The 12898-nt window shown below is 37.8% G+C and overlaps 1 protein-coding gene across 4 annotated transcripts in view; it reads right to left on the bottom strand.

Moving 5' to 3' along the window:
• Positions 1 to 12898, bottom strand: part of SUPT3H (SPT3 homolog, SAGA and STAGA complex component) — a 259239-nt gene that overhangs the window by 117782 nt on the left and 128559 nt on the right. For all 4 annotated transcript variants that reach the window (XM_032103965.1, XM_032103962.1, XM_032103963.1 and 1 more), the window contains exon 3: positions 12304 to 12388. In XM_032103965.1, coding sequence (XP_031959856.1) covers positions 12304 to 12388 — 85 coding nt within the window. The remainder of the gene's footprint in view (positions 1 to 12303; positions 12389 to 12898) is intronic.

Consider the following 12898-nt stretch of genomic DNA (forward strand, 5'->3'; position numbering starts at 1 on the left):
TAGTTACAAGGAGCAAGAATCTAAAGCAAGGGGGCTACCACAGAAATCCAAGACATGTGGGGAGGAGAATCGGTGTAATAAAATGAAAACAAACCAAACCCGTGTTATTTGGCAATCCCACATGCAAACCACTTGAACTTTACACTTCTGGAGCTTATGTCATCATTAAGCCTCCACCTTCTACTCTGAGAAAGCTGCAGTTTGGAGAACTAGCATTTCAAAGCATATGTAAGGTGGCAACGGAGCGGCTATTCAAGAAAAAGCTACTCTAGTCAAGTCACTAATTGGGACACTGTTAAAGTCATTTTACACCAGAAATGAATACACCTCCTCCAGCATTTATAAGAGGGGATGTAGAAAATCACAAATACTCCTGAAGAGTTCAAGGACTTCTGGTATAGTTAGAGACTGCAAGCATATTGTGTATTAAACAAAGAAACGATCCATTCTTTTAAAACATCATCTACAGCCTTCCATAAATCCCCAAACCCCTCCCATTAATGGTTACTGTGTGATTAATGTTTGTACTGGGCCGTTTTAATTAGTGAAACAATTCAGAGTTCTACCTTAAAAAGCAGCTTTGTGAAACTGCAGTAGTTGCAGAATATTTCACTCCTGGGCTTGATAAAACACTAAACCAGAAACTGCTTTAAAATAACTGCCTGCCACAGCACTTTTAGCCAACTTTTGCACCTGGTGCTGAGAGAAAAAGCCAAGTGAACTTTCACTCACTTGTTACACGTCAGCTTCAATGCAATGTCTCTTCTGTTGTGTTTGGGTTTCTAACTGGAAGAGACAAGTAAGCTAAACTAGCAGCCAATCAATCCCTAAATTTTAAGAATGCAATAAAATTTGATACCAATAAATCTTTTCTTTTAACAGCCAAAGGAGATTAACAAAGGTATTTGAAATTTTAATCCTCCTCTGTACTTTCAATAGGACGATTACCTGACAATCCTGTTGAATCAAACAGCAAAATTAAAAGAGACACAATTAAGCTTGTATACACAAGGAACAGGATATGCATTTATGCATATCCCCAGTAGGTCCTCCATTATATATTAGCCTTGATGTATTTTTCTTCCTCTTACACTAAAAGTTATTACACCTTTGGACTGACGAATAAAAATCCAATTGGCTGAGACACAGACCGTCAATATAAAATAGCTTTGCACAGCTTCCCTCTCACTACAACCAGCTGACATTTTCAGCTCTGTCATTAATTTGTTTCATGACTTGGGGAAAACCCACTTAGTCTTCTTTGTACTTTTATTTCTCATCAGTAAAGTGATCCAGCTCTTTCCCAAATTTGGAATGAAGATGATGATAGCACAACATAAGACAAAAAATGGAAAACAATGTAAAAACACACTCAAGAATTAGAGATGATAAAAAATGCAACTGTTGAGTATTGTGAGAATGGTTGTTAGTAACAACATCTGCTGAATATATTGAAGATGATATACTGGCATCAGGCTGTGCATCACTATACAAGTGCTCATTATTGATCTATATTTAAGATACATGCTTGCTTGTATGTGATGGAGCAGGGATGCCAGCATTCACAGCTCCATGTGTATGATACTGCACAGAAGAAGCATTTGTCACAGGACTTTCCATGTTACCATTAATTCTTCTCTAAAAGGTAGAATCTGTCTCTCCCTTCCTTCCTCATCTTGTGCTCTCCTTCACGGAGACACCAACAGCCACGTTCCACCTGTTCCATCATTATCCACTTCGTTTCTCTGGCCTCATCAGAGATTCAATTTGGAAGTAACACATCTGCTGACTCTCACTCCATTTACTACTTCTTGATGACTTCTCTGTCATCAGCACTTAATGTCCTGTAAAGCTACTTCCCAAACTCATTCTCCAGACCAGACCTTCTGCAGGCTCCAATGAACCAGCCACAGTTTCTCTTTCAAACCCCTCTGCCTCTAATTTCAATTATTCCCATTCTCTTGCTACTGAACATTTTGAGAAACTGTCATGGGAAACTCTTCCAAACTCTTTCTACTACAAGGTTATTTTCATCTTCCTTTATCCCACTTCTTTAAACAACTCCTTGCTGAACCTCAGGCTTTCTGTTCCTTATTCACAACTTGGGTTCCACTTCAAGCTCCATAAGTCTTCTGCTACAAGAGAGAAAATAAGCATTCCCACAAAGCAGCTCTTAGTTTTTTTCTTGAACACCTTCCCTTGCCATAAATCTCTGGCCTTTTTCCCAACTCTGACCCACCTCAGTAGCTGCATCATATCCTGCCTACTTAGTTTTCAATTTTTCTTTACTCTCTGGTACTTTCCTTCACTGTACAGATGGCCTCAGTCTATTCTCTCTTTTAAAGAAACTGTATCTCAATCCAGCCCGTCTCTCCAAATCTTTTCCCATTTGTTTCTTTCCCTTCATCTATTAAAAAACATAGACCATGCAGTTTTCAGCTAATGCACAGACTTCCCCTCTTCTAACTCTGTCTTGGATCAGCTCCAAGCTGACTTTTCATAAATCCCATCCCTTAAAACTGTTCATTTTTGGGACACTATGTGCCTCTTCTTAGCCAGAAACCTGGGCCTACAGTATGTCTTTATTTTCTCTGACTTTTCTTCTGCTTTTAACACTGTTAACATCTCCTTTTGCCATCAGAGAAATTCCTGTTTTCTTCCTTTCTTTCCTGCATTGCTTCAAGACTTCTCCCTTGGGGGAGTTCTCTCTCAGGTGGGAGCTCTGACTAAACATAGACATCTACATCTGAGCTGGTCACCCAAGGCATCATCTATAGCCACTAGACAAAAATCCCCCTTCTGGGTCCAAATTCACCACACCCTGAAAATAAATCACAGAAACAATAAATGGTTTGGGTTGGATGGGACCTTAAAGATCACACAGTTCTAACCCCCTGTCATGAGCAGAGACACCTTCCACTATCTCAGGCTGCTCCAAGCCCCATCCAATCTGGCCTTGGACAATTCCAGGGATGGGGCAGCCACAGCTTCTCTGGGAAACCTCACCACCCTCACATTTCAATGCCTGAAAGAAGCCAAATAAATAGTATCCTACAAGTAACATTTCTCTCTATTGTCACTGATTATTTCTCCAATAAGCAGACTCTGGTTCACAGGAATATCAACTACTGATAATCAAGAATGTAGTGAAGTACCTCATATGCCATGTGCACACACAGAGGTACAATGCCTTTACTCAAGATACAACCAAATGGACAGTCTGAGCATGTAGTGATAGGACATGAGGGAATGGCTTTAAATGGACAGAAGGTGGGTTTAGATTAGGAAATAAATTCTTTACTGTGAGACTGGTAAGGCACTGTAAAGGTGGCTTTTTGGTGCATTTTCCAGAAAAGTCATAAAAACAAAAAAGGGAAGAATCCTCAAATCAAGGTGAAGTTTAATATGGGTTCTCTGTGCCTGAATAGCTTTCGTTTTTCTATGGAAGCCATCAGTAAAAGAAATCATTGATACTTTTTGATTCAGTCATGCAAAATTCTTATTATAGTATCTTAAACAATGAAGTTCTTCTGCTAACATACAGCAAAATCACAGGTAAAGAAGAGAGTTAATTTTACTCTCAGTTGTCGTCTTTGTCAGGAATGGGTTACAGCCCATACTTGCTTTGCTTCGTTTATTTGAAAGTCTGAGATAAAAGACTGTGTGCAAGTTTTTGTGTGTAAGTTGTTTTCTGTCTACTCAAGGACTATGCAGCCATCAACACTCCTATCAGGTAGAACTCGTGGCTTGAAGATAAAAGAACACAGAAATAAAAAGCATTGACATCTCCCACAATTAAATAAATACTGATCTAAGGGTTTCTGCTTTTATTACTGTTTTTCTTGGCCAGTGACACTTACAGACACAAAAGGGTTGCATTTGCCAAAACTAAAGCACTTAAATTTTAGGAAAACAGATTTTGCAGTGCTTCAAGAAGTAAAATAGCTTCTGCCAAGTTTTGCAGTAGTTGTTCACTATTTGTATTTCCAAAATAAAAATGTTTTGAATGATGGTAACACCTTTGCCTTCAGCTACTGTTTTCTTTTGCAGAAGAACAGAACTGGAAGATGTTGACAAAGGTGGAGAACTTCAGTATCAACAGCTGTCTATTAATAACCAAGCGCAGTATTAGAAACTCAGGACCTCTGAACACTAGGTGTCAGTGTAAGAAATGGAAAAATATCAAAAACCTGTTGTTTCCAATCAGGTGGATTAGCTAAGAAACCAGAAGCAGCTGTGACCACATTTCCTTGTAACTGCGTAACACTGTTAACAAGCCAATCTTCCTAAAAAAAGTCATCCTGAAACTATCAGGTTTGCTTGAAATCAGATAAGGTGATTTAAAAACTACAATGAATTTGCTCTGTTAACCACTCCGAGATGACCTTTAAGGTTTATGAGTTACACTTAAAGATCATGCAGAATTTTACACTACCCTTTTTCTGACACAGATAACCATAAATCAGTTTGTGTCTTTCGCAACTTAAAGTTTACAGGTTGCTTTTTTTTTTTTTCAGAATCAATGAAAAACAAAGTATCTATAACAAAAATACAGCTAGTGCCTGAAGCCTCAGAGGTGAGATGTCTCTCACTCTCAGTTCACTTAAGAAGTCCAGATTTTAAATGCATGGCCAGAATTCTAAATAACTACTTTAGGACATCAAGAATCACATCCTTGAAGTGCCCATTTATCTCTTCTGACACAAAAGATGATCTGGCGTCATTAGCTCAGCTTTAGAAAAACGTGTTTGTCATATTTGTTTGCTTTTATGTTTTACCACTTATAAGTTTTTGATTCTTTCAATTTAATTTATTAATTTCTGCCATAATAAGAATACTAGGGAAGATGGGACTTGGTGTGCAGTTATGGACTTTACACACATTTTCATATACTTAAAATAGTCTATTTACACCAAACAAACAAGTTAAAGAAAGAATGAACTGAGTATCAGTTTTCTGTTTGACTTCTGGAGCTTTGAATGTAATTATGATTTTCAAAATTATAATCAAAATATTGATTAACCAGAGTGCATCATATCGAGCAATAAAAATCTAATGATTACTCTTAAATTTCTTAACTTCATGATCTGTTAATAAGTGACATCAATAGAAGAAGCCAAACACCCTGGACACTGCATCCGTACACTGACTGTCCCTACTCATCTCAGCTCATCCAAGGCCTCAACAGCTGTTAATCTCTACTATTTTCCTAAAATGTTACATAAAAATTAAATAAAGGATATATCTGTGCTTTAGAAACACGGGCTGGGATCACCTTATCAATTGTTTTATAAGAGCCCCACAAGCCAAGGGAATTGAGTACAGATCTGTTTAAGAATGCCACAGATTCCAAAGCTCTCACGAGTGAAATTTCATACCTATTTCATTCCTCTTGCCCAACAGCCTAAATAGGAATCTGATGTGAAGGGTGGAAAAAGCAACCCTGTACATATAGAGACATATATCCTTATACATGTCCAGTACATATAAATCCACTACATTGCTTTTAAAGGCCCTGACTGACAACAGAAAATGAGGAAATACTGGGATTATTGCTGCCTGCACTACCTTCAGTCTTCATATATTATATGTATTACAAGCCAACCACATTGATGACTTTTTGTTTTCCATTCATTCTAGTCAATGCTTGGATCTTTTTCTTCACTATTGGTACAATTTTGTAGGTAAATATTATTCATTTCCTTCTATTTGATAACTTAGGTTTTTAATAACAGTATTTTAGTGTCTTTCCACTTGTAAGGTCAGTGAAATTCATCACCACTGGATGCTGAGCAGCATCTCTGCATGACCAGACAAAAAGCAGCAGCTCTGTCTTATAGCATATGCTGACCCTGCACAGAGATCCATGGCAAAAAAAACCCCAAAAAACCTGACTAAGTAAGTCATCAAATCCTCAATCTTAAGAGAAAACATGGAGAACACCCAGAATCCCTACCTGGGATTCCTGAATCATCTCCTAAAGTAGATTCTGTGCTTGAGAGTCTATAGGTCTGAATATGGTGAAAAGGGGGGAGGTAATGTTAAAAGTAGAAAACTTAGGACATGGCTTTTCATATGAATTACCATATAAATCTATCATATAAAGCTAAATATTGACCACATTCAAATGCTGCAAATATACAGATAACAATTAAGAACCACTTGCTAGAGATAAAGCCCCATCTCTTCTTTTCTATCCCACATGGGAAATGCAGACAAACACACAGTGCTGGTACCCAGGGAAATTTTTATTCTACAGACTTAATTTCCAGTTTGATTTCTTCCAGGGCAGGTGTGCCATGTGTTTGCTGCAAATGTATGCATGTTGTTTATTTGACTCTACAGCAGAACAGATGAATAGGGGAAGGATTTCTCCCAGATGGTTTTTGTGAAGTCCCTTTATCCCATCCATGTAAACACACAGCGTGTTCCGGTTTGCCGGGCTGTACATCCACCCTGTGACTTAGTACAAAGTCTGAATGTTTAGTTAGCCAGAAGATTGTTTCCATCCTGTGATTCATTAGGTCCCTATGGTACCCTCGACTTCCTTTATTTTGTACAATCACAAATTATATTAGTTTGTCTTATTTTGATAACCCCTATAATTAATGTCCTGCACAGGAAACTTTATTACTGTTTTAAAACAGACTCATAAAACAAGGACTTTTCCCGTTGCTGGGGTGGCATAAGTGACAGTTGCATGTAACTTTGGGATCAAGAGGGAACAGTGCTTCACACTGTTGGTTTTTATCAGTGGGCAATTCCTGCTCATGAAGGAGCTGCTTTCAATTCTTTCCTTTTTAAAAGGAATGTCAGAAATGCTACAATTATGTATATAAAGGTTATAAGTCTAACAGTTCAAAAATGTCGTAAACAAACCTGGAGCTGTGTGAGGTTATACATTAAAGTGACTAATCTGGTTTGTGAATGAATAACAACTGTGATTTGATTTTTAAAAATCAAAAACCTGTACAAGCAAAAACCTGTAAAGGACCAAGAAAGCTTTATCTTTGCTTCTGTTTAAATCCCCATTTTTCCTACTCGCCTCTCCCACTGTCATAGTCTTTTTCTCTCAAAGAGCAAGTGAAGGTGAGTTTTCCCTTCTCTTTTTGTTTTAAACAGCAATAGAAAGAATAACAGCTGCAGGAATAGGGCTGGAAAGAGAAGAAAGTACAACATGTTGATCCAGAAAATATACAGCCCTTTGAAAACATAAAATTCATGCTGCTCATGATAAATAACTTTGCATTTTCTATCAGTAAACTTATCCTTATGCTCGTCTCTGTATTTTCACCATTGCTTTTCATAGGAAAAAAGTGGCAAATGACCACCCAGTCTTTACTAAACTTCTTACTACAAGAAGGAATATATTCCACAGGACGGGTTTACCACAGACTTACTCAGGACTTGGCACACTGCTGAATCTCTGCATCTCACTGTAAGTTTTCTACCTATGAATTACTGCTGCAATTTAATACAATCTACATATTCCAGTATAGACTATTCACCTGCTGACCTGTGCTTTGTGTTTTGGTTGAGACCAAAGGACTGATTCTGAATTAAATATGTTATGTGTGTAAGACATAATTTATTTCAAATAGTAAAAACAAGAAAAAAAAACCCCATTTGTATACTCAAATTTTTTGTTTATGCATATATGTAACTCAGGACCCAAATCATGCTCCTACAAAGGAAGCAAGAATGGAATATTAATAGCATTAGGTAGCAGCACAAGTTGTATGAAATTAAATACCATAGGAAGATAAAAGTAAATGATGAAAGAAATCCCAACAGATATCATGTACAACATGATTTTGGGCAACTGAGGTTCCTTTAAGTTGACACTACTGAATTCTAAAAAAAAAGGCAACCAACTGGGTCTGACTTCAATCATTTGACATCAGTTGGAGAGATCAGAGTCCATCTTCTAGCAGACACACACTGGCTGACAGGGAGCAAACCACAATTCTATTAACATGAATTCTACCATTCATGACAGTCTCCATAAGGACTTATCACACATTACAAAGAATTACAGGAGATAAAACATTTAAAGCATGCAGTCCAAGGCTGTTGTGATGTGCTGTGGCCCTCCCTCTCAGCAGCCACTCTTTCATGGACAGACAAAGTTACTTACCTGGATTTTTTGGTGTGCATATGTGTAATTTACTTATTCCCTTGCTGAACTCTGCCCTTTTGCTAAAATATCTTCCATTTTGTAAAAATAAATCTAGTCTCTTCCCAGAAGCCATCTGATATCTCTGAAACAAAATGTAAAGGACTGAACTTCAAATCTAGTGCTACGCTGAATAAACAAATTCTGTGAAAACAGGTGCCTGCACTACTCCTGCCATACCCAGCGTGCCTAAACTGCTGCTATTTCATTCTGGTAACAAACACCCAGCTGCTACATTGTCAGAGCACAAGGAATGTAATTCCTTAACAGGGTTTCTGATTTAATTAGTGCATACTGATTTTATTGTATATTTGCCTTTGAAGTATCAACAAGGATCTATGGCCCAATCAAGAGAAGATACTAATAATATTTAGCTTGCATTTTCCTATGAACCAGCCCAGCATGATAAAAATTCTGGAGAGAGCTGGTGAAGGCAAAGAGGGACATTTCCTCCTGACAGCAAACTTCTCAATGGTAGTTTAATGATGAGCAAAATTCCTATTCCATTCCTCTTACTTACAGGCTGTTTTTTTGTTTGTTTTGGGGGCTTTTTTGGTGGGGTGGGGGTGTTTTGTTTTGGTGTTTGTTTTGTTTTGTTTTCACGAAGTGCTGAATAATCTACATTTGTCCTAAAAGAGGATCTTTGAGTTCCCCTTCTAAGGGTCTGAATAGATATGAATAGATTATTATAGAAGATGCTGTTTCAAAACCTTCTCACTGCACACGGACAGTGTATCGAATATGATGGAAGAATGAAATAAGAGAGGCCTCATTCCACTTCAAATGGTCGGTAATTTAAAGGCTTGTCCCCTTCTGATTAACACCTTTTTGCACTCCCTGTTGAACTGTTTTTGCAGGCACAACTTTCCTTGTACTGCTTGTGCTTAACCATAAAGAAAATACAGCTTTGATTGGAACCTCTAGTCTTAGCACATATAAAGAAGTACAGTTTTAGGGTAACATGAAGGCATTTATAAATTCCTTAAACATTTACCTATAAATGAACATTTAGATCTGTTACCAGAAACTATCAGCCAACAATGAACTTGATTTCAAATTAAAACTTAAATTCATTGTGCTCATCAAATACATAATGCTTGACCAAAAAATTTACAGAACTTTCTAGTGTAGGAGTTTTAAGATTTTCTGTTGCTTGATATACAAAAACCAAAAGTTATAATGATTACAATATAAGCATAAAAAAATTCAAACTCATGACACAGATATGATGGAATTTATCTCTCACCTTTCATGCCTGTCTCCTAGATATTCAAACCCAAGCCACCTGTCAAGGGATTCTTTTGTTAGTCAGCTGAGAAAATAAATTCCTTGAGAGATACAAGCCCATTCAACTCCAAAAGTAATTTTAGGATGACATGAATCTTCCTCTGGAGATGCTCATTTCCTCTACTTCTAGTAGAATTTCCCTTAATGTAAAGCAGTATGCATATTGTTCAAAATACATCCAAAAATTGATCATAAAATGTGATGAAGACTCTTAAAAGTCTGCTTTCCAGGATTTTGCCTTGTTAGTGCACTCATCTGCTACAGCAGCCGGACTTCATGAAGTGTATAGTGGTTTGAAGCAGTGACTGTTTAAATCTGTCCAAACCAGACCCTGATTTAATAGAGTTCAGATCAACTCTGAAAATAGGAAGTTGGAACTATAAACCTGCGAGATATCAAAAGTCAACCAATCAAAGGTAATCATGCTGGCAACTTATTTTTTAATGCAGAGGCTCAAACCTGGACTTAATCAACAAGAACAAGCTCTTCTTACAAGTGCTTATTATGAAAGATGTGTGCAACATGCCAGCTTTATTGCAGGCATAGAAGTAATTTCTACAGTTTAGCCTTCTACCTGTATTATGGATGGAAAAATGGACATGAACTAAACAAGAAATCATTAAATTACATAGTGAGAACTGCATAGTCCATTAACATGAGTAATATGAAAAAATCCAGGTGGTAAGCAATAAATTCACTTCTGCAGTCAGCTTCAATTATAAATCCAATTATAAATTCAATTATAAAAATAGCATTTTTCTAGTACTGGGTAAATACCAGCAAAGACACCTATATGTAAAGAGAAAATTCCATGTAACTGCACAGAACAGCTCAACAAGGATGTGCAGTTGAGGATGACAAATGTGCAAAATTCCCTATCAGAAGCCCGCGGCACGTAAAACACTACTGATTTAAGAGTTCCGGCATGTGCATGTCAGAGGTCAAAGCAATGAGCTATTAAAGATACTTTCACTTCCTCAGAAATAAAGTGCTGTCTTGGGCTGGGAGGGGAAAGGTTAGAAAAGCTGTTTATCTGCCGCTCTGTTCCCATTCTTCCTTCTGTCAGGAAATCCTACAAGCTGCTGCACCCCACGCAGGGTTAACCCCGGGTCACGTCCAGCCCCCGAGTAAGTTCCCGGCTTTCATTAAAGTGCAAAGACCACACGACCACAGGTTGCACTTTCTCAGCTGCAGGGCTTGGTAATGCTCAGCTCAGCGAAGCCTCGGCGGGACAGAACAGCCCAGACTCCACCACGTTACTGCTGAGGGAAGAGCGAAGCTGCAGCCATCGGTTTGCATAAATTACAGGGGTCATTAGCAAAGAGAAAATGTTACTTTATCAGAACTAAAGCAAGAATAAGGACTACAAATATATGCCCAGGGCAGCATGTTTAACCAGTGGGAAACCTGCGGAGAGGGGAGAGACGTTGTCCCCTCCGAGGAGCCACAGGGCACGTTCACGACAGCCCAAGAGGAGTGTAATAAGGAAAGAATCCACAAAGATGCCAGGAGACTGTGGAGACAGGGATACACTGTTGGGCTGCAGAGGTATGAGCAGAAACTGCCTGGAGCTGGAAGGGATGCCAAGGCATTTGCTGAGGTGCAGGAAACTACCGAATGGCTGCTGGATTAGGTGCAAAGCTGAAGGAAAACACCTGTTGCAGGCAAACCGTGGGCAAGGGGCAGTCTAATTTTAGTATATTTCTATTTAAAAATCAAATGTATTATGTGCATGAATATGTAGAAATATATATAAAATATATATTTTATACACACGTACATATTTATAATGTGTGCTGGATCCCATTCTGAATGTCATCATTTTACAGAAGTTTTTAGTTCTAGTTAACGTAGTACCAAAACCTACCTTGAAACTTTAAAAGCTTTGTCATTGCTAAAAGGGCTCATTACAAAGAAGAGGTGTAGGAACTTGCAGCTCAAAGCTCTAGCTGATCCAAGCACTCATCAGATGTAAATATTAGTTATAATATATATTAGTAAAATCTATATATGTTAGTTCCATATAATATCCATTCCCACACATGCTGGAAATTTCATTCAAATCACAGAATCATTAAGGTTGGAAAAGACCTCTGAGATCATCAAGTCCAACCATTAACCCAGCACTGCCAAGGCCACCAATAAACCACGTCCCTCAGAGCCAAATCTACATGTCTTTTAAAGACTATAATAGGAAAAACACACTTGTCATGATTCCCAACCTACAGGTGCCGTGTCAGATTATACCTTTCTATACAAAGGTACAGTCATTTGTCAGATGGCAAATTCATGCCATGGTGTAAAATACCATGATTGATTTCTTAAGAGGAATTGTTGAACTTTAATAAAATACAGAGAGGTTCAAATTTAGAATTGTTTCTGACAGATGTGATTCAAAACAACCTCATTTATGTAACACTTTCATTAGCTTTCAGTCTAATAAAATATTCCATATTTCTGCATTATTTTTTGACAGAAATCAAAACATCACATAGAAGGAATATTAAGACATAAATCCTAAGCAAATAATGCATTAACGCAAATAATAGAACATTTAAAAAAAAAAAAAAGATAGCAAGGCAATCTTTAGAAGAATAGCCAGTTCTTTTCTTTTTAACAACTTGAAGTTTTTAACAAAAAAACCCACCAGCTTTCTTCCCAGGCTTAGGTGGGGTTGCACATCTGGTTCTACAGATCACTGAGACCACAGCATCGCCCTCAGTTTCTGTGTTTTATTTGTTTCTAAACCCTGGACAATCTGTTTGTCATTTGTTCACGAAAATATCATGTGGATTGAAGAAGTTTTAGAGTGCAGATTATTCAGCCAGTTATGTTCTTACCAAATTTATCAACTGAGTGTGGACAATATCTTCCACCAGAATAGCAGTTTCATGGAGTGGCCTCCGAGCATCTCCCAGGGAAAACCTGAAAGACAGAGTTTTATTGCAAGGTTATGGAAATTAGTTAAAAAGAAATAAAGTATTGGTCTCCCGAAAGATAAAAAGAAGAAAATAGGAATAATAACAACAAGCTTAATACAGCTGTACATACAGAAATGCTGGATCACTCAGCGTGGTGCAAGGATTATAAACCAAAGTCATATGACTAGTGGAACAAAAGAGCTGCAAGAACGTACACTAAAGCATGGGCAGGGAAAAACTGAAAGATTGAGGAAACAGACAAAAATCCAGTCTGTAGGAACATTTTTGTACACGCTCCATCCCCTCAATAAACAACGCTGGTAAAATGCTAACAGCAGATGAGGAGAAGACTGAGATACTCAACATCTTTTTTGCCTCAGTCTTCAGTGGCAACTTCTCTTACCACACCTCTCTAGATGATCTTTAATGTCCCTTTCAACCCAACCCATTTTATGATTCCATGAGAAAAAGACCAGGTAAAGCCTGAGCGTTTCCCATAAAATTCCCCAATGGT

This window comes from Corvus moneduloides, chromosome 3 (assembly GCF_009650955.1).
Source record: "Corvus moneduloides isolate bCorMon1 chromosome 3, bCorMon1.pri, whole genome shotgun sequence".
Lineage (NCBI taxonomy): Eukaryota > Metazoa > Chordata > Aves > Passeriformes > Corvidae > Corvus > Corvus moneduloides.